Below are 25,849 nucleotides of genomic sequence, written 5' to 3'. Positions count from 1 at the left end.
AAAAATTGAGAGGGAACAAGGGTTGAAGTGGAGAAGAAAGGTGATCAAGATATTAAGCATATTGGGGGTGAAGAAAGAATGCCCTGGAGACACCTAGGTGGGTCAGTAAATAGAGCACTAGACCTGGAGTCAGGAAGACTTGAATTCAAATCTGGCCTTAGACACTTTCTAGCTGCGTGACCCTGGGCAAGTCACTTAACCTCTGTCTCCCTCAGTTTTCTCAACTTTAAAATGGAGGATTTAATATCACCTACCTCCCAGGGTTGCTGTGAGGATCAAATGAAATATTTTTTCCCAACTTTAAAGCACCATATAAATGCTAGATAGTATTGCTATTATTGTTACTGCTATTGTTGTAATCTAACGTTTAGACATTTCAGTCATATGAGACTTTGTGAACCTACTTGGGGTTTTGGCAAGGAGACTGAAGTGATCTGCCACTTCCTTGTCCGGCTCATTTTACAGATGAGAAAACTGAGGCAAACACAATTAAGTCACTTGCCCAGGGGTCACATAGCTAGTAAGTGTCTGAGGGCAGATTTGAACTCAGCCACCTAGCTGCAGTAGGGATCTGCATGGGAAGGAGCAAATTTTAAAGGAGATGAATTAGCTGTTGCATGATGTGGCAAGAGAACAATCTGAAAGTAGCACTAAAGAACGAAGAGCATGCCAACTAAGTGTCCTTGCCCTGTGTACCATGAGGCATGAGAGAGAGAACAGTCAAAACTGGAGAGAGTTTCAAGAAATACAGGGTCTTCAGGTGAAAGACAGGCTTTGGTGAGTGCCAGAAGACAGAAAAAAGTAAGAAAATGAGATATAAAATAAAGGGGAGGTATGAGATATAATCCAGGCCCTTGATGAGTTTGGGGGAACAGTTAAAGAGATGATAGATGCTGTTCGTGAGTCCCAAGACCAGGTAGCTGAGGGGTACAGTCTACACTGGTAAGAAAGTCACTGCAGAAGAGGTAGATAGAGGCATCAGGACCCTGAGAGAGGCAACAGGCTGGGTACCTCTTCCCCTACATCAAAAGCCCCAAATCTCCAGGGCTACTTCAAGCTCTGTTAAGGCTTTTGAAAATGGCACATTTCATCTAATGGGGAAAAAGTACTCAATCTGTATTCAGAAGCTCTAAATTCAAATCTTAGGTCCAAATCTTATTGCATGACCTTGGGCAGTATTTCTATCTCTCAGGGTATATTTTCCTCATCTATAAAATGAAGAGGTTGGATAAGATGGTTTCTAAGATCCCTTTAAATTCTAAATAACATGCTTCTATAATGCAAAAAAAAATGTAATTTAAACCAAAGAGTTTCAAACTTCTTCCTGCCAAAACTTTTATGAGAGCTTGAGGTAAAATCCAATTACAACAAATAATGTTACAACAAAAATTTCACCATAAGAAAGGATTCCAAGGTCCCACCACTATCTTCCAATTGTAAATGTTTTATGCTTTCAAAGCATAAAGCTCTGAAAGCTCACAATCTTTATACCATTAGCATCCTAGCTGATGACACAGGGTTCAAACACTATGTGACAATAAAATAATTTAGACACTCCCTGAAAGTATCTATAGGAAGGTAGCATGGTACCCTATAAAGAGCACTAGGTATGGATAGAGCACCGGCCTTGAAGTCAGGAGGACCTGAGTTCATATCTGGCCTCAGACCAAACACTTAACACTTACTAACTGTGTGACCCTGGGCAAATCACTTAACCCCAACTGCCTAAAAAAAAAAAAAGAGTACCAGGTGATCAGAAGCCAGAGGGCCTGAGTTCAAACCCATCTCTGATACTACCTATGAGGTAGTTTGGGCAAAGGGTTTGACCCCACCCCAGGCATCAGTTTACTCATCTGTACAATAACAGAGATGAATTAGACCAGATCAAGATCTATGACCCTATGACCCTATGAACGATGTTAACATGTGATCTGAAGGCCAATGACAAATGGCCAAGTGGTCTATTTAGAGCTTTATTTTTCTTCCTCTTCCCTGTTCTATCACTGGCAAAATTTTAGCAATTTTGACTGAACTTGCTCCCTGCAAAGTTACCAACTATCTCTTGACTGCCAAATATGCTGGTCCTCATCGTTCATGAACTATCTGTTACCTTTAATACTACAGACCACAGTCTTCTCCAGGATACTCTTTCTATGGGTTTGCATGACTATTCTCTCCTACCTGTCCTAATACTACTTCTCTGTTTCCTTTGATTAATCATCATTCATGTCATATTCCCTAATTGTAGGGGCCTTCTCTATCTGTCCATGTGGGGAGTCACACTCTTACATGTGGGTGCTCTGTCTAAAGAATATAAATTTTGATCCACTTATTCTTCCCAAGGTATCTTGAGGATTGGGGGCTAGATTTTTTTTTCTTCCATATTGTTCTATCATTGTTCTTTGGTTGGTTGGTTGTTTTAGTTTTTTGTTGGTTTGTTTTTAAGGGTTTTTTTTTAATGGAGACAATTCATTCTTTTGTCTCATGTAGTTTTCATTTATGATTTCTTGAAGCATAGCTCTGAAAAGCCAGGCTTTGATAAAGCAAATTGGGATTCAAACCGAGCTACTTGACTATGCCTTTAAACCCAAATCACTCTGGCTCTCACTGGTTGTCCAAAATAGGTCCCAACCCAAGTCTCACTTGCTCATTATTTGGGTGAGTATGAATACCAATTGTTTCTGTTCTGGCCAGAAACCCTGAGGGTCTTCCTCTCCCTGACTGATTATTTTCTGAAGGCAAACTAAGCCATCTTTTGCCTCCTTTCTTACCTATGATGTTAAGTATTGAATGGGCATTACATCAGACAAACTGAGACCTGGGAAAGACCTTAGCTTAAAAAAAAAAACAAGGTCTCTCTCTGCATCTGGGGCCATCACCAGTCGTCCTGACCTATGTCTTGCCACTGGACCCCAGTGACTTTGGAGTTGAGAGGGAGGCTGATGACTTTGCATAGCTCTGTCTCACTTAAATCCAACTCATTTACAAGTCAAGACATTGCCCTCCTGATGTCATTGGTCCTCTTGGAAAAGGACAAACAACAACTATACGTGTTCCCCAAGACTCTGTCTTGGCCCCTCTTCTCTCTATATATTCTTTTGTCTTGGAAACCTTATCAGTGTCCACAGGTTTGGTTTCATCTCTATATGTATCCACAACCCCAGTCTCTTTGCTGAGCTGTGGTCCCATATCAACAATTACCTACCAGACGTTTCAAACTGCATCACAAATTCAACATGTCCAAAAAAGAACTCATTATCTTTTCCCCCACATCCACTCCTCTCCTTTCCATTGAAGGAACCACCATTCTTGTTTCCCAAGACTGTAATCCTGGTATTATTCTCATTTCCTTATTTTCCTTGTATCCCACACACCCCATCAGTGGCCAAATTCTGTCATTTCAACCTCTACCACATCTCTTCACCCTTCACCTTAGTTTACAACCTAATTATCTCTTGCCTAGGCCACTTCAATGGTCTCCTAAATGGTCTCTCTGCCTCAAATCTTCATTTCAATCCATCTCACACATTTGCTGCCAAAATTATTTTTCTTAACTGCAAATCCAACCATGTCACTCAATAAAATCCATTGGTTCCCTATTGCCTCTAGGATCAAATATAGACTCTTCTGTGTGGCTTCTAAAGACCTTCACAATCTAACCTTAGAAAGACCTGAGTTCAAATGTGACCTCAGACATGAACTCTGTGACCTTAGTCAAGTCACTTTGACTCAGTTTCCTCATCTGGAAAAATGGGGAGAATAATAGCATCTACCTCAAGGGGAGTTGTAAGGGTCAAATGAGATAAGAATTGTAAATGTTAGGCACTGTTAATATTAGGCATTATATAAATGTTAGCTATTATTATTATTACTATTAGCTAGTAACTCCAACCTATCTTTCTTGCCTCCCAAAACATCCCTCCCTGCTTCACTCTGTGATCCAGCTCCACTGGTGCTTTTTGCTCCTCACAGGCAACAAGAGCTATGAGTCCACCTACCTGTACTTCTCCTCACCCCTGACACTCCATCTCCTATCTCTGCACCTTTTCCCTGGCTGTGTCCCACACCTGGAATTCTCTCCCTCCTTACCTTTACCTACTGGTTTCCATGGCTTCCTTCAAGATTCAATTCAAATCCCATCTTCTGCAGGAAGTCTATTCCTCACACACACACACACACACACACACACACACACACACACCCTCACCACTGCTAGTGACTTCTTCCTGGAATTATTTTTCACCTATTCTGTATATACCTAGTGTATATTCTAGATATTCTTGATATGCATATATATATATATATATGTATACATATACATATATATGTATGTATGTATGTATGTATTCTCTATGTATCTTTTGCTTGTTGTCTTCCCATTAGAATGTGATTCCCCTGATTAGCTACCATGCTTTTTGCCTTCTTTGTACCCCCAGCACCTGACATATGGTAAGTGCTTAATAAGTGCATGCTATTATCAAGCAGCCAATATTTTTTCTACTTTGTCTAAAATCTTATCATGTCACAAGCTTCAAGCAGTCAATATTTCTTCTACTTTGTTCAAAATCTTATCATTTCACAAGCTTTACTGTATTGAAATTCAGTTTCAGCCACACTACATATATAGCATTCCTCAAATCTATCAGTCTAAAACCCTTTTCAAAAAAAGAGAGAGAGAGAATGAGGTTATTTCGATATATCTTGCTCTTGGTAAATCCATTCTGGTTCCCAACAATCACCACCACTCCCCTTTCTAACTCTTCACATACCATCCATTTAATGATAATTGATTCTAGAATTCTGCTGAAGTGTAAGGAATCAAGCTAACTGGCCCACAATTTACAGAACTGTCTTTCCCTTTTAAAAAAATGAAACAGTCGTCTGTCTCCAGCTATCTTTTCCCTTCCCTATGTTTCTATGATTCTTCAAATATTATAGATAAGTAATAAGTTCATATCTTCAGATTCTTCTAGTACACAAGGGTATAATTCATCCAGATCAGGAGATGTGAACTTCTTTAGAGTAGCAAGGTACTCCGTTACCATCTTCTCACTTTCATTTCAGTTGTCTCAATGATTTTTTTGTTCTAAATTTTATAGTCTGAAAAGCAAAGGGGGGAAGGAAGAAAGGGAGGAAGAAAGGGAGGGAAGGAGAGAGGGAGGGAGGAAAGGAGGGAAAGGAGGGAGGAAGGAAGGAAGGAAGGAAAACAGTGCCTACTATGTGATGGGCATTGTGCTAAGTACTTAAAAATATGACACTCGATCCTCACAATTCTGTGTGCTATTGTTATCCTATTTTAATTTTTAAGTCCCATAATAATTTTTTAACATTTTTGGGGGGAGGGGTCTAGGCAATGGGGTTAAGTGATTTACCCAGGGTCACATAGCTAGTAAGTGTTATGTATCTGAGGCCACATTTGAACTCAAGTCCTCCTGGAATCCAGGTCCAGTGTTCTATCCACTGCACCACCTAGCTGCCCCTCCCATAATAATTTTTAAACAAGTATAGAATTCTTTGCTATGTTGAGCCAAACCTTACCTCTCATTATACCATTCACTTTCAGCAGCAAGCCTTACCTTTTCATGTCCTTCACCAAGGAATGTACCTTTTAAAAAGCCCTTTTTAGTTGTCCTAGTGACTTTTTTTCCCATAATCTCAATTCAATATGGACTCCAGTCAGCCTGACATTGCATCTAAGACACCAGCAATTACCAACCACATATATGCCTTAGAGATCATAGGATTTCTTTCTGGAAAGAGCCTAATTAATGATTTAGTCCAAAATAGAGCTCTTGTTAATAAAGAAAATGAGCCCCAAAGTAAATTTTCCCAAAGGTAAGAAATAGCAGTGACAAGGATTCAACCCTCACTCTTTTGACTAGAAATCCAATTTCCTTTTTACTATGTTACACTGCCTTTGCACTCACGTGCATTCTTCTTTAGCTAATACCCTGTTTCTGTATCCGGCACAAGTCCTTTTTATATCTCAGCTTGTTCACAGAGAGATCTCAGTGAATCCACATCAGGATTTTTAGAATGCCCTACTTTCCTCTTTGTTATTGGGTTAATTTGTGATTATACAGGGTAAGAATTTCATTTTTGACATGACTTCATACCTCTTATACCATCTTCCCCACATCAGGCCATGGTATATGAGATCTCTTTTCCAAAATATTAACATACTCCTTCCTGTAAAACTTCTCAATCAATCTTTTCACCCAGAAATACGTGACAATATTCTCTCATTTGTTCTTTCATACTTTCAAGATTATTCACATCTGACTTTGATAGGGCAAAGTAATGTAAGTAGATAAGGGAAAAGTATTATTATCCTCACTTTACAGAAGGAAGAAAATGAAGTAAAGGTCTTTAAATCATATTATTATATAATGCTTTAAGTTTTGCAAAGCACTTTACAAATATTATCTCATTTTATTTTCACAACAACCCTAGGAGGCAGGTGCTAATTATTCTCATTTTACAGATGAGGAAACTGAGGCAGACAGAGGTTATGTGACTTGTCCACAGTCACACTGCTAGTAAGTATCTGAGGTTGGTTTTGAACTCATTTTCCTGACTCCAAGTCCAGCATTCTAGCCACTGCCCTCAAGTTATATGAAACCAAAATTCTTCTAGAACCAAGGACTCTTTACTATACTTTTTAAATGAATTCTTCTGTCTTGATCTTACATATCTTTTTTCTTCTATTTTCTATTGATTTTTTTGCTTTGTTTTTTTGTTAAATTCATAGGAGCAGATTTAACTTGTTAATTTTATCCTTCTTATTGATATATTGAAGGCTATGAATTTTCCTCTAATTATTGGACGCATTCTGCGAATTGTTTTATAATATCTGTTGCCATTTTTAAAATAAGATTTGATATTGTCTTTATAATTTCCTCTTTCACCCAGTCCTTATTTAACATATATACTCACATAAACATATTCATACATGTGTTTGTGTATGTATATTTTCACATATACACATATGCGGGTACATGTATTTATATGTGTGGATAGCTGTAATGCACACACACACGCATACACGCATACACACACACACACACACACACACACACACACACACACACACATACATGGGCCTGGAGTCAAGAAGAAGTGAGTTAAAATCTAGCCTCAGGACCCTCACCAGCTGCGTGATCCTGGGCAAGTCACTTAACCTCTGTTTACCTTAATCCACTGGAGAAAGAAATGGCAAACATATCTTTGCCAAGAAAATTCCATGGACAGTATTGGCATGCTATGGTCCACAGGGTCACAAAGTGTAGGACACATGTGAATGACTGAACAACACATATGTGTGTATGTATACTTGTATATAGAGATAGATATCATTTCCATGGGGACCTATATCTTTATTCATTTCATCATTATTAATTTGCTTGTTCTGTCACATTAGAACCATTAATTATAGTATGTGTGGTACATAGAATCCAATGCTTTTTCATATTTTCTTCTGCCTTCTACGTGGTCCAACATGATCAATTTTAACGTAAGTGCTGTGAAAGCTAGAAGGTTTGGGGGAAGGTATAATATTTGTCCATCCCATTGAATTTTCACTACATGTCTATTTAGTCTAGTTTAATGAATACTCTATTTAGCTCTATAATTTCTTTCTATTTATCTTATATTGTTAATGATTTTAAAACCCTCATCATTATTTTTAAGCTATTTCCTCTTGCAAAGCTAGGAGGCTTTCTTTAACAACTTTGCTATAGAACTATTAAGTATATTTACAATTCTTGCTCATTTTGTATAGAACTTTTGGGCAGAATATAATGTCCTTCTTTATATCTTTCAATACTTTCTCTTTGAAATTCAACTTTCTCCAAAATCATTTACTGTCACTCTTTTTCATGACTTGGAAATAGCATGATAAATTATAGGCCCACCTTTCATTTTTATCTAGTTAAATCATTCTGGACAAAGTACATTTCCTGTAATGACCATATGATTGGATTTTGCTCTTTAATCCGTCCTATGATTCTTTTTTTTTTATTTCATTGGTTAGTTTAGCCCTTTTAGCTACAAATTTTAGTTTGTCTTCCTCATAGCTATTCTATAAAAAATTTTAAAAAAATATTTCTTAATGCTACTGTCATTACTCAAAACTTTATACTCTAAATGATGTCCTTCTGTCTTATATTAATAAATAACTAGGATAAGAAAAACAATGTGCTAATACAATCTACTAATAGTGACTAGATAACTGGCCTTAGACTAAGGCCTTAGTCACTAAGGAAGACCTGGGTCTAAAATCCACATCTAACATATATAAGCTATGCAACTCACACAAGTCACTTAAATTCTTAGTGTGTCAAGCAATGCTTTAAGGTGTTAAATTTCAGAAAAATCAGGGATTACACTATTAGAAGAGGGAGTTCACTGGGAGTTCCCTATACCAACAAAACCATGTGTCCTAGAAAAATAAACTACTTTAACTTGGATTTCCCTTTTATCAAAAATAGGAATTTAGTGCTGGCATTCCCCTATTCTCCTCTTCTCCCTCCTATTTTTTTCCTTCTTTTTCCCTCAGTTTCTCTTAAATACCCTTCTGAAACCTTTATTGATTTATCCAATACAATACTCTAAGGAATCTCACATTTTGTTAGCAACTGGTTTATCTTGTTTATTTTTAGTGTTTATCTTTCTAGCTAGGAGCCTTGCTTGTTCTTCAAAGACTTCCTTGAAGTGGCTATATCCCTCTGTACACTTTTCAAAGTCTTTTTTTGTATTTCTCAAATCTCCATCTCTTGTCTTCACAGACCCTGCTGAGTTTTACTGCATAGATAATTCTGGGTTCATGGTTCATGCTTCTCAATTTTAAATGCTTTATTCCAATTTCTGCAATTCTCCTTTGTCTTACTTTAAAAGTGTTTGTGATCCTAATTATTGTTGCTTGGCAAGTGATTTCTTTACTTATCCTGGCAAGCCTGTAGTAATTTTCTAGCAGTGGAGATTAACTATGATATTTTCAATCTTGTTACTTCAAGTTAAATCTTGGGTTCTTCCTCATCAGAAATCTATAGATTCTTTTTATTTACATTTCAGTTTGCTTTTGCAAACTCTGGGAATTTCATCCGACACTTTCCTGAAATATAGATTATAGTTTTTTGTTAGTTTGTTTGCTTTGCTAAGTTTTCTGAGATGTCAGTTATCCTGAGATTACTATCTATCATGGGATAGTGATTTATGCTCCAGGTCTGTGACTTAGATCTGTGTTTTCCAATACTTTGGGAAATTCAGTGATTTTTTTGGAGCCTTTGTTTCCAGCTGTTCTGCCTTGTGTACGATTTTGTTTTCTGGTGTAGTATCTCCAGTCCATTGCTTCTATTATATTTTGAGGTTTTCTATTGAATCCACCTTTATTTATTATTTTCTTCTTGCCTTTCAATTTTGCATAATTTCTCCCATGTGATTGTTTTTTTTAAGTTACTTCACACTCTTGTTCAGTCTTATAATCTTCTCACCATTGTCAATTCATGCTTAATTTTGTGGATGTTTTGTCTCTTTGCTTGATGTCTCTTGGTATATCTACATGAATTCTTTTTCCATCTCCATTACTTCTGGTACTTCTACTGATTCAGCTGCTTTATAGCATTTTTTAAAAATTCATTGTCTTATTTGTCTTGCTCATTTTTTATTTAGCTAACTTTTATTTCTGCACACAATTCATATTTCATATCTTTTTGTTGTTTTTTAAATATTATTATCATTTTAGTAAGCTTTGTATGCTGCCTTATTCTTTCAATGCTCTCACTCCAACACCCTGTATCAATCAGTCCTACTCATAAAACATCTGAGCTCCTGTCTGGTTTGCACAAAAGCCCATGTGGCAAAGCTTCCTACTGACTTCTGAACTAAAGCAGTAAAAATCAACCTATGGTAGCTCTCAGAGTCAAATGACTTTTTTTCCCATATGAAATTCTGCCTCCACTAAATTCCTCCTCCAAAACTCAGTGAACCCTACAGGTGAACACATTCCCTTTATCCCATGAATGCTAAGAGTTTGTAACCATTAACTTTTTAGAAATTCTGCTCCTTCAGAAAAAGGATTGTCTCCACCCAATACGAAGAGACAAGGAAAGAGGGTCTGATCAGTTATGTCTCACCTGTTAATATTGCTTTTAAAACAAAAAAACAGTATTTTACTTGATAACATTTTCTATTTGATAGTATTAATATTATCTTCCAGAGCAGGGGTTCTTAATGTCATGCACCCCTTTGGTAGTCTGGCAAAGCCCATGAATTCCTCCTAATAATGTTTTAAAATGCATGAAATGGAGTACATCCGATTAAAATGGAAACCAACTATGTTGAAACAAATATGTAACTTTTCCTTTCCAAGTTCATGGACTCACTGAAAAGTATCCATCTACCCCTTGGAAGACTGTGAACCCCCACATTAAGAACTTCTGTTCTAGAAAGACTTAAGCAATGACTTCCATTAGATTACATTCATTCTGTTCCTTTAAGAATCATTAATCAACACAGGGACCATTTATGATTCCATGAAAACCAATGATAAACATAATATCAATAACAAAGAGGTGATAGATTTAGGGTACAAAATGAAACATAAATAGATAAATAGAAAAGAAGAAAGAAAGAACAAAAGAAAGAATGAAAAGAATGAAAAGGAAGGAAGGAAGGAAGGAAGGAAGGAAGGAAGGAAGGAAGGAAGGAAGGAAGGAAGGAAGGAAGGAAGGAAGGAAGGAAGGAAGGAAGGAAGGAAGGAAGGAAGGAAGGAAGGAAGGAAGGAGGGAAGGAAAGGAAAGGAAAGGAAGGCAGGCAAAAAGATGCACACATGTACACACATATTTGTATGTAGCCAGTGAGGGTATTTGTTTTGCTTAACTACATATAACTGTTGAAAGAAATTTGACTTTTTTTTCTCAATGGGGTGAGAGTGAGAGGGTGAGAAAATAGATTTTCATTATTTTTTTAAATAGAGAGGTGGGATGTAGAATGTCACATGCACTTTCAGATGAGGTCACTGTATCATTATTTTTACTTAATTCTTTTACTTTCTTAAAAGAAATCTCTGAGGGAATGGGAGCAACCTGTAAATTCTGGTAATGTAAAAACAAAACATATCAAAATAAATTTTAAAAAAGGAAATACTAATGATACACACTTCACATATTTTGAGACTCTAATAATATAATGCATAGAAAGTACTTTGAAAACATTAAATCCCTATATAAATGTCACATAATATTATTGCAGTAATTCCCCAACTCCTACAACCTAGCTCACCCTCCTTCAATATAAGGATTTCCTGACTAGTCTAATCCCCTTTCATATTCTCCTCTGAACTTCTATAACACTTATAATCAAAACCACATGTTAGCCCTTAATCAAATACTGTTCTGTACTGTTTAAGGTTATTTAATGTGTTTTTCTTATCTTTTCAAATATGATCTTATGATCACAAAGTCTGTAGTCAGTAGACATAGGGACGTAAGCCCCAAACAGGATTTGGGGATGGTGTCAAAAAAGTCATCCCTTGACATAAAATCTAATAAAAATCAATATTAAAACGATGAGATTAGCCATCAGGGCATGCTGAGGGGATGATGAGAGGCAGAATGTACCTGGCAAGTCACACCACCTTAATGAACACTTCCCTTTGGATTCTTATGGTGAAAGCCCAGGATGCTGAACCCAAGATTCTTGGGAATAGCAGTGTCCCCCAAACCACCATACCCACTTCCAGTCTAGTCCCCACAACCATCACTGAAGGAAAAAAATCATTGCAGAGAAAGGGCCCACCTTACTCACCACCACCAGCAACAACTATTGACGAACTACCACCCACAGACATATAGGCACAAGAGCCTTGAGAGGGGTAGCAGCTCCAAGGCCACTAGTCCTTCTTCCATCTCAGTTTTCATAGCTATTATCCAGGAAGTAACTTGGAAAGCAACAGAGAGAGAGAGAGAGAGAGAGAGAGAGAGAGAGAGAGAGAGAGAGAGAGAGAGAGAGAGAGAGAGAAGAAGAGAAGAAGAAGAAGAAGAAGAAGAAGAAGAAGAAGAAGAAGAAGAAGAAGAAGAAGATGATGATGATGATGAGAGGGAGGGAGAAGGGAGGAGAGGGGAGGGGAGGGAGGGTGAGGGAAGGGAAGGGAAGGGGAAGGGAGGGGAGAGAAGAGAGAAGTGGGGGGGGATGCACTGGGCAAGTCAAAACATCACCCCGACCTTGACCACAACTTCCCTTCAGACTAACAGAGAAAGCCTAGGACCCTGAACCCAAGAGCCTTCGAATTAACAATGCTTCCAACCAAGTGCCCACAGCCATCATCCTGGGAAGCATCTCTTGTACAGAACCAGCCCAGCAACTGCTCGGCAGATACCACATCCACATCTATTGCAGAAAGTTCTTGTCCCCAAAGTCTTTGGCACTGTCAAATAAATAACTGAACATCAGAAACAGATATGATTTTATCAGTGTAAAAGAATTTAAAGAAGAAGCATTACTATCTGCTTTGCTGCTGTACCCTAAGGACCACAGAACCTTTCCATCTGATTTGTAGCTGAAACCTTCATATATGTTGAATCCCCCATTAGACTGTGAGCTTTCTGAGAAGAGGAAATATCTTACCTTTCTATCTGTAGTCCTGGCACTTAGCACAGAGCTTTGCACACAGTAAGTGCTTAATAAATACTCCATTCAAATACAGAATTAAACTACTCTAGCATGGTGAATGTGGTTTTGTCTTGGGGGAAAGTTAGAAAGAAGTAAATTTAGGCCTGATGTCAGGAAAAATAACAATCTGTTGTATAAAAGTGAAATGGTCTGCTTTGGGAGGCAGTGTCAACCTCACTACTCACTAAGAGGCTCCAACCAAAGACTGGGTGAATAAAACTTCAGTATGTTATGACAGAGATTCCTTTTGGCTATGGGTTGAACAAGATGGCCACTAAGTTGCCTTCAACCACATAATTCTAAGACTCTGTGAGTTGCCAAAGGGCCCCTCTTTCTTAGCTTTTAACTACAAAAATATCCTTGCACTCAAAGGCCTCATCTTACACTTCTTCGATCTACCTCATAGCATCTAGCATAGTGTTGAGACACTAGTCAACATTTAACAATACTCAGAGCTGGAAAGAGATTTAAGAGTCATTTAGTCCAATACCATATGAAAATATGTGGAAACTGAGACCTAGAGATGTTAAATGATGTTATGGGGCACACAGTCAATGACAAAACCAAGATTCAAATCCAGGTACTCTGAATTAAAAAACCAACCCTCTGTCCACTATACCATGCTGCGTCTTGTGGACTGGTTGAGCAAAATCATTAAAGAATACCAGAGTTTGCCTTCTCCCTCTTATCTAAGGTAATAAATTTTGGTAAACTGTCTCATGGTCCTATCTAGCCTATTCTCTGAACATCTTTCTTTATCATCATGTCTATTTTCCTCAACACCAGTTCATTGGTGAGCAATAGCATCTTACGGAAATAGGGTGGGGAATCAGTTTAGTACCATTTGAACAGGCCCCATAGACAGATGCCTGTTTTGACATTCACAAGTTCTTCCACAAATTAAGCCTAATCAGAGAGCTGCAGAGCCCCACAGATTTAATGAGTTTCCATTCTGCCATCTGGACACATAAGGAAGTAGAGAAACATTAAGTAAGTGGCACTGGTTAAGGACAGCCAGTACCAGTTACATTCTGAAAGTATATTTCCATAATGAATATCTGGATTTATGTATTTAATTAATAAGTTTTTCTTGGTGACATGGTAAAGACGAGGTCTTTTCTGTTTGCTTCCTGAAAGTATCATCTAAAAGAATATTAAAGTGCCCCAATCAAATGTCGTGATTGGTACCTGTTACATTATGACACTGTTAGTCCATTCTTATAAGAATCTCCTTAACATAAATAACTGAAGTCTCTGAGGTAGTTGGGTGTTCCTGTTGCTGTTGTTTTGTTTTATATATTTTTCCTGTTATGTATTTCCAAACACGTATTCAAATGTGTTGGTTTTTTTGGTTGTTTGTTTTGGGATGGAACCTTATGTGTCTCAGATTTAGACGTGTAACTAGCTATTTCCAGGTGCCTATCTATGATCTTCTATCCAATTCTTATTCCTTTTCATTAAACCCTATTACTTCCTGATCCTTTACCCCTAGTAAGTTCAAGTTGAATACATAGTAGCCTTGTCACCTATGGTACCTACATATGGTACCCTTGACCACAACATTAAAAACACCCTAAGATTCGGAGCTAGAAAGGTCCTTATGAGTCATACAGTTGACTTTCTCATTGTTTTTCATCTTTATTTTTAGAAGAGGACCAATGACATCCCCGGGTGGTATCTTGACTTGTGCACAAACTAGATTTAAGTGAGGCAGCGTTGCACAAAATAGTCAGCCTCACTCTCTCTTCCAGAGTCATCAAAGTCCAGTGTTTTGTCCAGTGGCAGGACAAAACTCACAACAGCCAGAGATGGCTCAAGTTATAGTAGCTGACCTTGGCATCTTTGATGTCTAACCAAGCTCTAAGTGCTCCACAGTGCTTGCTTCAGCCACCATTGGAACAAACTGTTACCATCTACCCATTCCATAGGGGGAAGTCTTCACATGCTTGGAGTAGACATTCCCCTAACTCACTGATGGGTTTGAGGCCGATCGTTTACCTTCAATCTGGTTTAGCCCACCTACTGAGATGGTTTGGCCACAGTGCATGCTACAGCTTCTTGGAGCCACGAGTAGGAGTTGGGTGAAAGTGGGTCCTAAAGGTGGATGAGCAACCCAGAAAAGGCCTCAGCAAACCTTCACCCCAGAGGTGCCCGCTCTCCCTGAACACCCTTTATACCCTAATTTCTCGCTACTTAAAAGAAAACTGAGGCTGACTAAGAGGAAGTGACTTGCACAATATCACAAGTTGTGTGGCTGGCAGAGGACTCAAATCCAGTTCAGTCAGTCAACTAGCATTTTTTTTAAGCACCTACTCTGTGAAAGGCACTATGCAAAGTGCAGGTAATACCAAAAAAAGACAACACATAGCCCATGCTCTCAAAGAGCTTACAGTCTAACAAATATATGCAAAGACTTGATGAGGGGGCTGTAATAATGATGATGATGATGATGATAACAGTAATAATAATAATAATTGGGGCTTCTCGCCCATTTAGATAGAACTTTGAGGTTTGTAAAGTACTATACAAATATTATCTCATTTTATCCTCGTACCAACTCTGGGAGATTTATCATCCCCATTTTGCAGGTGAAAAACTGAGACAGAGTGACTTACCTAGGGTTATAAGAATAGTAAGTATCTAAGGCTGGATTTGAACTCACACTTCTTGACTCCAGGTTTGACACCGGTGTCCACCACACCAAAGCTGTCAAACTCATAGCCATCGGTGTAGGCCAAATGGGATTAAAATAGAATTAAGAAGAGCAGCATAAACTCAATTTCTTCCAATACTCTGCTCTCATAACAATTTTCCACCAGTAAAAGGAATCTAAAGCTCTCGAGTTTAGATGTGTTTAACTATGTTCAATACTGACTTAACCTTTGAATTCTTAATTATATCCTGAAAGAAGAGAACACTTACAAAAACCAACTAGTAATGCAGACTGCCATCTAAATTACTTTTGACATATACCATGTTTCACATCTCTTATATTGTGAAGTGGACAAACCAGGATTTAACACATGCCCTAAGACATTTGATATGGAAAAGACAAGGGAATAAGGGGTGAAGATGCCAGATTGGAAAAAAAAAAGTCAGGAAAGGTAAAAGAAAAGATGAGCAAAGAAAAGGGGGAGAGAGAGGGAGAAAACAGAACACATTTTGCTAGGTTATTAGCCCAAGTGGGATCCCTGATTTCTAGGTTTATCTGAACCTAAGAGTAAAAGGGGCAGGCTTAGCTTGAGGATGGCTCCTGTGAAGGGCTCCAGGTGACACCAATTCTAACAGGTGGTACAGTGAAAACAAAAGCTGCCAGAACCAGTCCCCTCTTCTCCCCTGAAGCCAGACATAATTCTGGCCGGAAGGGAAGACACCAACAGACAGATGAAACGCAGCCAGAATCATCTCCCTTATGTATACAAAGGGAGGAACAGAGCTGACTGAAGTCTCTGTTCTATGAAGTGCTTCACAGAGTATAAAGACAAGTGTAGCCCTGAGCACTGAGAGGAAGAGCCTTGCAAGCATCTTACACCGCACAATTTTCTTTTCTGCTTTATTGCCTTTCACCTTTGTTTCTGTCACCTTCCTTATCTAAAAAACATTGGGCAGCAGACAAGAAATTGCAGATTGCACAACAGAAGCCACCAGGATTTCCACCTATTCCGCATATGTCAGTGTTGCTAAAACTGGGAAGAATTTCCTAGAACAGGAAATATAAGCCTTTATTCTACCTTCTCTTCAGTTAACGAGAACGGGAGTAAATAAGTTTTATACCTGCCCATCAGTGCACTTTCCTATAATATATGGATCCCTGAAGGCAGCTCTATCATTTCTAAAATCTATTTTTATTTAGGCACCAGACAATTTAACTACTAAAGTAGGTAGGTAATTCACTGGCCCTGCACATGAACCTGGCCTAAAATGTTTTTAGACAAACAGGACTTGGATTTTCCCAAAAGAGATTCAGAGAACAGTCTCAAGGAGATACCAACCCAACTCTTTTCTAACTCTTTGTTTTCCTTCTCTTTGAGTCATAGGTGGCACAATGATTAAAGCATTAAACCTGGAGTTAAGAAAACCTGAGTTCAAATCCAGCCTCAGACATTTACTAGCTGTGTGACCTGTGCAAGTCACTTATCCTCCCTCAGTTTCCTAATTTGTAAAATGGCGATAGTAATAGCATCTGTTTTAGTTTCATCGTCTGTAAAATGGGGATAATAATAGCACCTATATCACAGGACTATGAAGAAGACCAAATGGGATAATATTTGCAACGTGCTTTTCACAGTGCCTAGTGAACAGTAAGCGCTTAATAATTGTGTATTCCCTCCCCTAATAAAAATAGCTAACATTTACATTGTGCTTTGGGGTTTGTGAAGTGTTAAATGTTAGTTGCACCTTAAATTCTTTGGACATTATGTACACAGGTAAATACTACACACACACACACACACACACACACACACACACACACACACACACATATATATATATACATATATATATACACACACATCCAAGTTCTCATATCATGCCTGGACTAGCACAATAATTTCCTAATTTTCTCCATTTTCTAGTCTCTCCCTTTTCTAATCCATCTTGAACATTGCTGTCAGACTAATCTGCCTAAAATATCACTTTGCAATTTGTGCTTTATCAATGGACATGACCTCCTCTCCCACACTGCACCATCTAGCCAAAGTGGCTTTCTCTCTGTTCCCACACATAGCAGTTCATCTCTCCCATCTCTGGGCCTTTACCCTCTCTCCTTACCTCTGCCTTACCAAGTCCCTCTTCTCCTTTAAAAATGTTGCTTACAGGGGTAGCTAAGTGGATAGAGCACAGGACCTGACTTCAAATCTGGCCTCAGACCAAACATTTGACATTTACTAGCTGTCTGACCCTGGGCAAGTCATTTAACCCCAATTGCCTTAAAAAAAAAATGCCACTTATGCACCATCTTCTGCATGAAGTCTTTCTTTATCCCCTCAACTGCGACTGTTTCATTCTTTGCATTTACACCCCCAGGATCTAGGCACATAGTAGGTATTGATAGTAGATAGTTAATAAATATATAGGTTGACTTGCTAATTGGTTTCTCTGGCCAAACTGGACCACCCACTGAAAAAAAATATCTGAAATGTCCTTCTTTCCCTAACTTATCATCACTGTTCCCCTGCCTGAAATATTTTTGCTTCAAACACCCCACTAATCTAATCCCTAGTGATCCCTCAAGACCCCTTGGAATATCACCTGCTCAATGAAGTTTCCTCCAGCTACTCAGGTCCATGGGGACCTCTTCTGAACTCCAGTAAGCACTTACTATTTATACCATTCATTTACCATTTTCCATGTGCTACTTCATATTCACAGATCATAGATTCAGAGTTTGAAGAGACCTCAGAGGCCAGCAACTTCAATCCACACATTTACCTATAAATAGACTGAGACCAAGGGAACTCAAGTGGCTTGTCCAAAGTCACATGGATAATAAGAAGAAGAGGCTGTGTTAAGTCCAGCCCTCAACCTGCTACAGTCAATCACTCAATAAACATTTATTAAGTGCCTATTATTTTTGAGGCACCGTGTTAAGTGCTGGGGATACAAAGAAAGGGAAAAGACAAACCCTGCTCTCAAGAAGCTCTCTTCCTAATAACAGAAATAACATGCAAATAATTATATGTAAATAAGATGAACTCAGGATAAATTGGAGATGATCAACAGAGGGAAGGCATTAGAATTAAGAGCTACTAATTGGTGGTTATTTGAAGTGTACACACAGGTGATCACCATGCTGACTGATGTTGTTGGTGATCAAGAGGAAGGTGTTCCAAAGACATACCCTGGAACACAGCCCTGGAGTCAGGAGGAAATGAGCCCAAATCTGGCCACAGAAACTTAACCTAGCTGTGTGACCCTGGACAAGTCACTTAACCCCAATTGCTTCAACAACAACAACAAAAAAAAAAGACATGCCTTCCCAGAACATCTGCACTCTGTCTCTGTTAGAGCTATGGCACCTAAGCTGCACAACAAATGCCCCAGATATTCTCAACTAAGCTCCAGATATTCTCATCTGAGCTTCATGTAGTATTCAAGTCCCAACCCTACACTTAACCTCTATTTCTTCCATCTAAGGAGGGAGTGGATTAATAACATCCTTAATGTCTACCAACAAGAAGAAATAGTTGCCATGAAGAGATTAAGGAGAGAGAGGATAATGCTTGAGGTAGGGAGGAGAGAATAGGATGACCTTTATAGTTTTAAAGAAGTGGAGGAGGAGGAAGAAGAGGAAAAAGAAGAGAAAAAAGAGGAGGATGCGGAGGAGGAGGAGGAGGAAGAAGAAGAAGAAGAAGAAGAAGAAGAAGAAGAAGAAGAAGAAGAAGAAGAATGAATGAATGAATGAATGAATTGGGAGTCAGGAGAACTGTGTTATAGTTCTGACTTTAACATGTAATGTCTGACTATGTTACCGCCTCCCTATTTCATAAACTCTAATTAACTTCAGGATCCAACATAAAATCATCTGTTTGGCTTTTAAAGACCTTCACAACCTGGCCTCCTCCTATCTTTCTAGTCTTCTTATACTTTATTCCACAAAAGTACTCTATGATCCAACATAAGGGGTCTCCTAGCTGTTCCACACACTGACACTTCCTCTCTAGACACCAGGCCTTCTCCTGCTCCACCTCCTGGCTTCCCTAGCTTCTTCAAGACATCACAAACCCTGAGGCAGCTATGTGGTGCAGTGGATAGAGCCCTGGCCCTGAAGTCAGGAGGACCTGAGTTCAAATCCAGCCTCAGACCAAACACTTGACACTTATTAGCTGTGGGCAAGTCATTTAATCCCAATTGCCTAAAAAAAAAGACATCACATACCCCATCTTCTGCAGGGAGCCTGTTCTTGAACTCCCCTCTTACTATTGCTAGTCCTATTTATGCTGTATCTATCCTGTATGAACATATCCTGTATATATCCTATATATCCCAGCCATTAGAACGTGAACTCCTTGAGGGCAGGGGCTGTCTTTGCCATTCATTGTGCTGTCTTAGCACAATGCCTGATATATTTTTGACATTGTTCAATCTTATCAGTCATGTCTGACTCTTCATGACCCCATTTGTGGTTTTCTTGGCAAAAATACTGGAGTGGTTTGCCATTTCCTTTTCCAAGTCACTTTATAAATGAGGAAACTGAGGCAAGCAGGGTTAAGCCATTAGCCCAGGGTCACACAGTTAGTAAGTGTCTTCAGCCAAATTTGAACTCAGGTCATCCTGACTCCAAGCCCAGTGCTTTATCCACTGTGCCACTTAGCCATCCTCCCTGATATACAGTAGGAACTTAATAAATGTTTATTGACTGTGTCACTTTCAGCAAATCACTTCATCTCTGTAGAACTTCATTTCTTCAGCCATAAAAAAGAATAGATTTGGATTAGTTATTCTCAAAGATTCCTTTCAATGCTACTACCCAGCTTATTTTCCCACAACTGATACTGGAGTATTTCCTGTGGCAGAATTTAGAATTCATTATATATGTATATCCATTGTAGTATATATACTCATCATTTTTACAATTCCCCAATATTATAGAATCTATGAACTTATTCCAGTTGACCTTTGGGTGTTATGCAGTAACATGATTTATATTTTTATACCTGAGGGAAAAAAAAACCACATTAAGTGGAAACTTAAAAATATTTATTAACCACTAGAATGATGAGTGGTTATATGAAAAAATTACATATAAAATAATTATAGTGTTTCTGACTTTAAACACGGGTCACTGAGCAACAGGCATAATTGTGTGGGGCTGAGGACATATTCACACTTTGAAGAAACTAGCTTAGGAAATGAAATTGCATTTCCTCATCCCTCTGCTAGCCGATAACACACCAAGGTAATCGTTGGTATTTTAGGATAGTAGAAGGAAATTGCGTGCCTTCTGGATCCTTCTCTGGGCATGGTCCAGTAAGTGCAAGCATTGAAATGTCCACTGGAAGAGGATCAACAAATACCAAAGAAGAAATTTGACATTGCGAATAATTACACTCTAACTCTATGAAAATAAAATTCCAGCGACTCCTCTACAACCAGTATACATAGCAATTAGGATGCCAATTGAATGATTCCATACCAGACGAATTCATGGTTTACTCTCATGTATTTCGTTTTCACTTCAGGCCGGGCTACAAGCAGATTTTTCTAATAATTTCCACAGTATTCTAAATTAAGAGAAGCCAGAAATAATGAATAGGGCCAAACCTGTTGCTCATTCTGTATTTCACATAAAAATAACAGTCACTGTTAGCATTCACAAGCCAGTTTTTCCCTGAGTTCAAGCAAACATTTGTTGGCATAGACAAGACTTTTATACTTGGAGGACAAGAGTCATTTTCTTGCTTTCAACACCTAGCAAGGTATTTGCATACAGTAGGCACTCAATAAATGTTGAATTTACTTGAATGGAATTGAATGCATATGACAAAAATGGCTTTATATATAAAAGTTCTTTGTTAAAATGTCTCCAGCCATCAGGGTGGGAAACCTGCAGCCTAGAGGCCACATATAACCCTCTAGGTCCTCAAGCGTAGCCTTTGACTGAATCCAAACTGCACAGAACAAATCCCCTTCATAAAAGGATTTGTTCTGTAAAATTTGCACTCAGTCAAAAGGCTGTACCCAATGACCTAGAAGGCCACATGTAGCAGACTCCCCACCCCTGAGACACAGAAAACTAGTAGACCAGAGTGAAGCAGAGTGGTTCCTGGCTTCTTAAGTCTCCTAGAATCCCTCACCATGTTTCAATGCATTCAAGGTTTACAGAGAGTTTTTTTCCCCTCAGAAATGAGAGGGTATACTCCTTAGAAAGGTAGGGGGGAGGGGAAAAGAGAATGGAACATTTATTAAGCACCTACTATGAGCCAGGCACTGTGCTAAGCACTTCACAAACATCTCATTTGAGAGGCAAATAGACTGAGGCTTCTAATGGAAAAGATAGAAATGAATGAATGAATACAAAAATCGCATTGCAGAGGTAAGCTGGTAACTTTCAGAGAACTCTGGCCAAGTGAAAAATACTTACTACGACTCCACTCTTTGTGACCTTCTCCCGAAAAGTGAAGTTGCATACAGCCCAGGCTAAGTAATAGGTGGACATGAGCGGGGTCTGTGAAAAGTGATCTGTAACCCATCCGTCTTCCTCAAAAACTGAAGTTTCTACTGGCATATTAGATAAAGACAAATATGTGGCTTGATGCTTAATACTGATTTTAAAAGTCGCCTTGTAGATGGGTTCATCAAAACAGGGAAAGGCCTTTCTTGCATGTGTCGGAGAGAACTGTGTTACACCAAGGAACCTAGAAGCAAAAGGGAAAAAAAATAATCACCCATTGCATTTATAGCTTGAGTTATGGGTGCATTAGGTATGGCTGTTCCTAAAATAAAACATTTTTGCCAGATATGCAAAGTTCTTCTTTTCCTAAACCAAACTAAAATGCATAAGCAGCAAGAAAGCACATTTCACATCTAATGCATTTTTTTTCCAACAATAAAAGTTCCTCAGGGTAGTTTTTGTCTCAATTAGAGTAAACTCACAACCCAGAGCAATATATGGACAATAAAACATTACAAAAAAAAAATAAGTTCAATGGAATCACATTGGCAAATAATGGAAAATAACTAATCCTTCTTGTATCATGGCTCATTTTCTGCCTCAGCAATGGAAGATGTGAAGAAAAAAATAAAAGGCAAATAATATCAAAGCCATAACTTAAAACACTAAAGAAAAGTCTTCAGATAAATGTATATTGCAATGGTCACCCCTGCACCCTATTCCAAAAAAAAAAATGGACTTTCATTGGACTTTAGAACTCATCTGTAGAGGCAGCTAGTTGGCATAGTAGATTGAGCACCAGCCTTGCAGTCAGGAGGAGCTGAATTCAAATCCAGCCTCAGATCCTTACTATCTATGTGACCCTGGGCAAGTCACTTAACTTCATTTGTCTCTCCTCCCCCCCAAAAAAAAAACCTTATCTGTGTTGATTGCTCCAGAGGTCATGTTTCCTACCTCTGATATCAATCACATTTAAGTCACTAGCTGATAGTGTATTTCATTCCTATTTAAATAGACATATAAAGAAGCAACGCAGATTAGTGGAAAGAACACTAGAGTCTGGAGCACTTGCATTTAAGTTCCAATAATACCTGCTCTTCGTGTGAACCTGGATCAGTCACTTCCTTTCTCTTTACCTCAATTTCCTCTTCTTCTATTGAGAGTGATATTCAATTAACATATATTAAGTTACGACTCTGTGCTTGGTTCTGGGGATGCAGAGACAAGGACACTGTACTTGCCCTCAGAGCTTATATGATATTTAAAGCTCATCACAACTGATGCTGAGTGAAGTGAGCACAACCAGGAGAACATTGTACACAGTAATGGTAACATTGTGCAATGACTAACCATGATAAGACTTAGCTCTTCTCAGCAATGCAGTGATCTAAGACAGTTCCAAAAGACTCATGATGGAAAATGCTATCCACATCCAGGGAAAGAACGATGGAGTCTGAATACAGATCAAAGCAGATTATTTTCACTTTTTTATGGTTTTTCCCTTTTGTTCTATTTCTTCTTTCACAACTTGACTAATATGGAAATACGTTTAGCATGATTGCACACGTATAACCTATATCAGATTGCTTGCTGTGTTGGGGAGGGGGGAAGGGAGAAGAGAAAATTTTGGAACTCAAAATCTTTTAAAAATGAATATTGAAAACTTTGTTTACATGTAATTGGCAAAATAAAATAAAATGCTATTAAAAAATAAAGCTTATCAAAACCATCCTACTATTCCAGTTTTCTTACATCCCCCTCCCTTACATGTGTGACCCTGGGCAAGTCACTTAACTTTTATCTGCCTCAGTTTCCTTGCTACAACTCCACTCTTTGTGACCATCTCCCGAAAGGTGAAGCTGCACGTGACCCAGGCCTCTGTGAAAAGTGATCTGTAACCTATCCATCTTCCTCAAAAACTGAAGTTTCTACTGGCATGTTAGATTAAGACAAATATGTGGCTTAATGTTTAATACTGATTTTAAAAATCGTCTTGAAGATGGATTCATCAAAACAGGGAAAGGCCTTTTTCATATATGTCAGAGAGAATTGTGTTATACCAAGGAACCTAGAAGCAAAGGGGGGGGGGGATGGGGATGATAATAGCACCTATCTCATAGGGTTGTTGTGAAGCTAAAATGAAGTGCACATAGTAGGCACTTTAGAAATGTTTGATCCTTCCCTTCTTCCCTATGCAGTCTACAACCCAGTCACACTGACATAATTGCTGTTCCTTCTCACATAACACTCCATCTCCGATCCGCATGCCTTTTCACTGCCTGTCACCCATGTGCTCTCTCTCCTCACTCTCAGCCTCTTAGAATCCTTGACCTCTTTCAGGACTCAGTTCAAAGACTATCTTTTGTATAAGGCCTTTCCCTGTCACCATGCCACCCCCAACAAAATTAGTCCCTACCCCCTAAAGTTACTTTCCATCTACTCTGAGGCATTTGTATCTGCCTGTTCACTTACATATGGTCTCCCCCATTCAAATGAGAGTTGCTTGAGGCAGGGACTATTTTTGCCTTTCTTTGTATCTCCAGTACTTAGCACTGTGCGTAGTACATAGTAGGCACTTTGAAATGTTGGCTGATTGATTCTAGAGTGAGAGCACACAAAACATCCTCCACACCTGGAATTCTTTCCCTCCTCATCTGTTTTTCAGTCTTCCAGACTTCCTTCAGGTACTAACTTCTACAAACACCATGTCTAATTGCTCTTAATGCTATTTTAGTAATGTTTAATGCCCTGCTTCTGTTAACTATCTCCAATTTACCCTTATAGGTACCTTATTTATACAATTTTTTTTACACATTATCTCTCCCATTAGATTGTTTGCTCCTTGACAGCAGAGACTGTTTTCTGCCTTTATTTGTAACCACAGTGTCTGTTACACATAGTAGGTGCTTAATAAATGCCTGTTGACTGACCCAGATAAGTACTCAGTAAATACTAAATGACTAAGGTCATTTTTCAGCTCTAAATCCCAGATTGCCATGATGAAAGGCATAGCATTCCTTTAGATTACATGGTAACAAATGAAAATGCTCAACTATTGTGGGACCTAATGATTAAAAAAGGAGGTTTACAATGAAATATGTAATAACCAATATGCCATAATAAGCTGAGTCTAATAAATTAATCATAAAAGGATCATTAAGGCAAAATAATAACTTGCTGTTGAGGCTTGGGGCTAATAGTAATGAGCTGGGTTTCAGGCTATCCTACAGAGTCAAAGGAGGTAGTACCTTTCCCAATAGAGAAACTTAAACACCCATATATCTTGGATGAAGGAAAGATTTGGGATGTTATATCCAGAAATAAAAGGCACAAGGAACCTCAATCCCTGAAAAAGGAAGCAGTTCCATCACCAGCAAGAAGAAATTAGCCAAGCCCACAGTTTGAACTGAGGATGAATCCAGGATGAATCAGCATGGGTAGGTTCAATAGAGACAATAGAGACTCTGGTAACAGAGACTAATGATGATCCGGATATGGGCAAAGCCATTTAGATTAAAGCAAACAACAGCTAAGGTAAGTCTTCTGGGAAAGTGGTATGAAGGACATTTGAAGACAGATAGAGATGACTAATGCCTTCAAGAGAAAAAGATGAGAAGATGCATAGAGGATTCAGGAGGAGCAAAGGAAGAGGAGGGAATAGACTGGGACTCGTTTGTTCTACCACAGCTTTAGCTGGACTGTCCATGCACAACAGGGCAGTTCCCTTTAGCTGAAGCTATGCTAATAGCTCCATAAAGTACTTAATACAATCCAAATCACTACTTTTCCTCTTTGTTAGAGTTGGGAGCTAAAACCAACTTAATTAAGCATTTCAGTAAAGAACTCTATCATCCTCAAATTTTACAATGTTTTATCATTTTAGAAGATAAATATCTTATAATAACACTGGAACTTCACTAAAATACTATTGTAACCCAGAGTTCAATTCCATTTACATAAGACTCTCCTCACTGGTGGAGAATTAATTCTGAGAGAAGTGAGGAGTTGGCAAAATCCTGGAATCACATGTGTCCTCTTCTCTTGAAGTCAGAAGACCAAAGGTTT

General features: G+C 38.6%; 1 protein-coding gene across 1 annotated transcript in view; it reads right to left on the bottom strand.

The window, feature by feature from the left end:
* TRHDE (thyrotropin releasing hormone degrading enzyme) overlaps positions 1-25,849 on the bottom strand; it is a 461,792-nt gene that overhangs the window by 420,581 nt on the left and 15,362 nt on the right. Inside the window, exon 2 of the mRNA XM_020968898.2 lies at positions 21,755-22,028. Within this exon, the coding sequence (XP_020824557.1) occupies positions 21,755-22,028 (274 nt within the window). The remainder of the gene's footprint in view (positions 1-21,754; positions 22,029-25,849) is intronic.

This window comes from Phascolarctos cinereus, unplaced genomic scaffold (genome assembly GCF_003287225.1).
Source record: "Phascolarctos cinereus isolate Bilbo 61053 unplaced genomic scaffold, phaCin_HiC Scaffold_1;HRSCAF=81, whole genome shotgun sequence".
NCBI classification, from domain to species: Eukaryota; Metazoa; Chordata; class Mammalia; order Diprotodontia; family Phascolarctidae; genus Phascolarctos; species Phascolarctos cinereus.
Note: the sequence above shows the minus strand (reverse complement) of the source record. Positions and strands in the feature narration are given on the sequence as shown.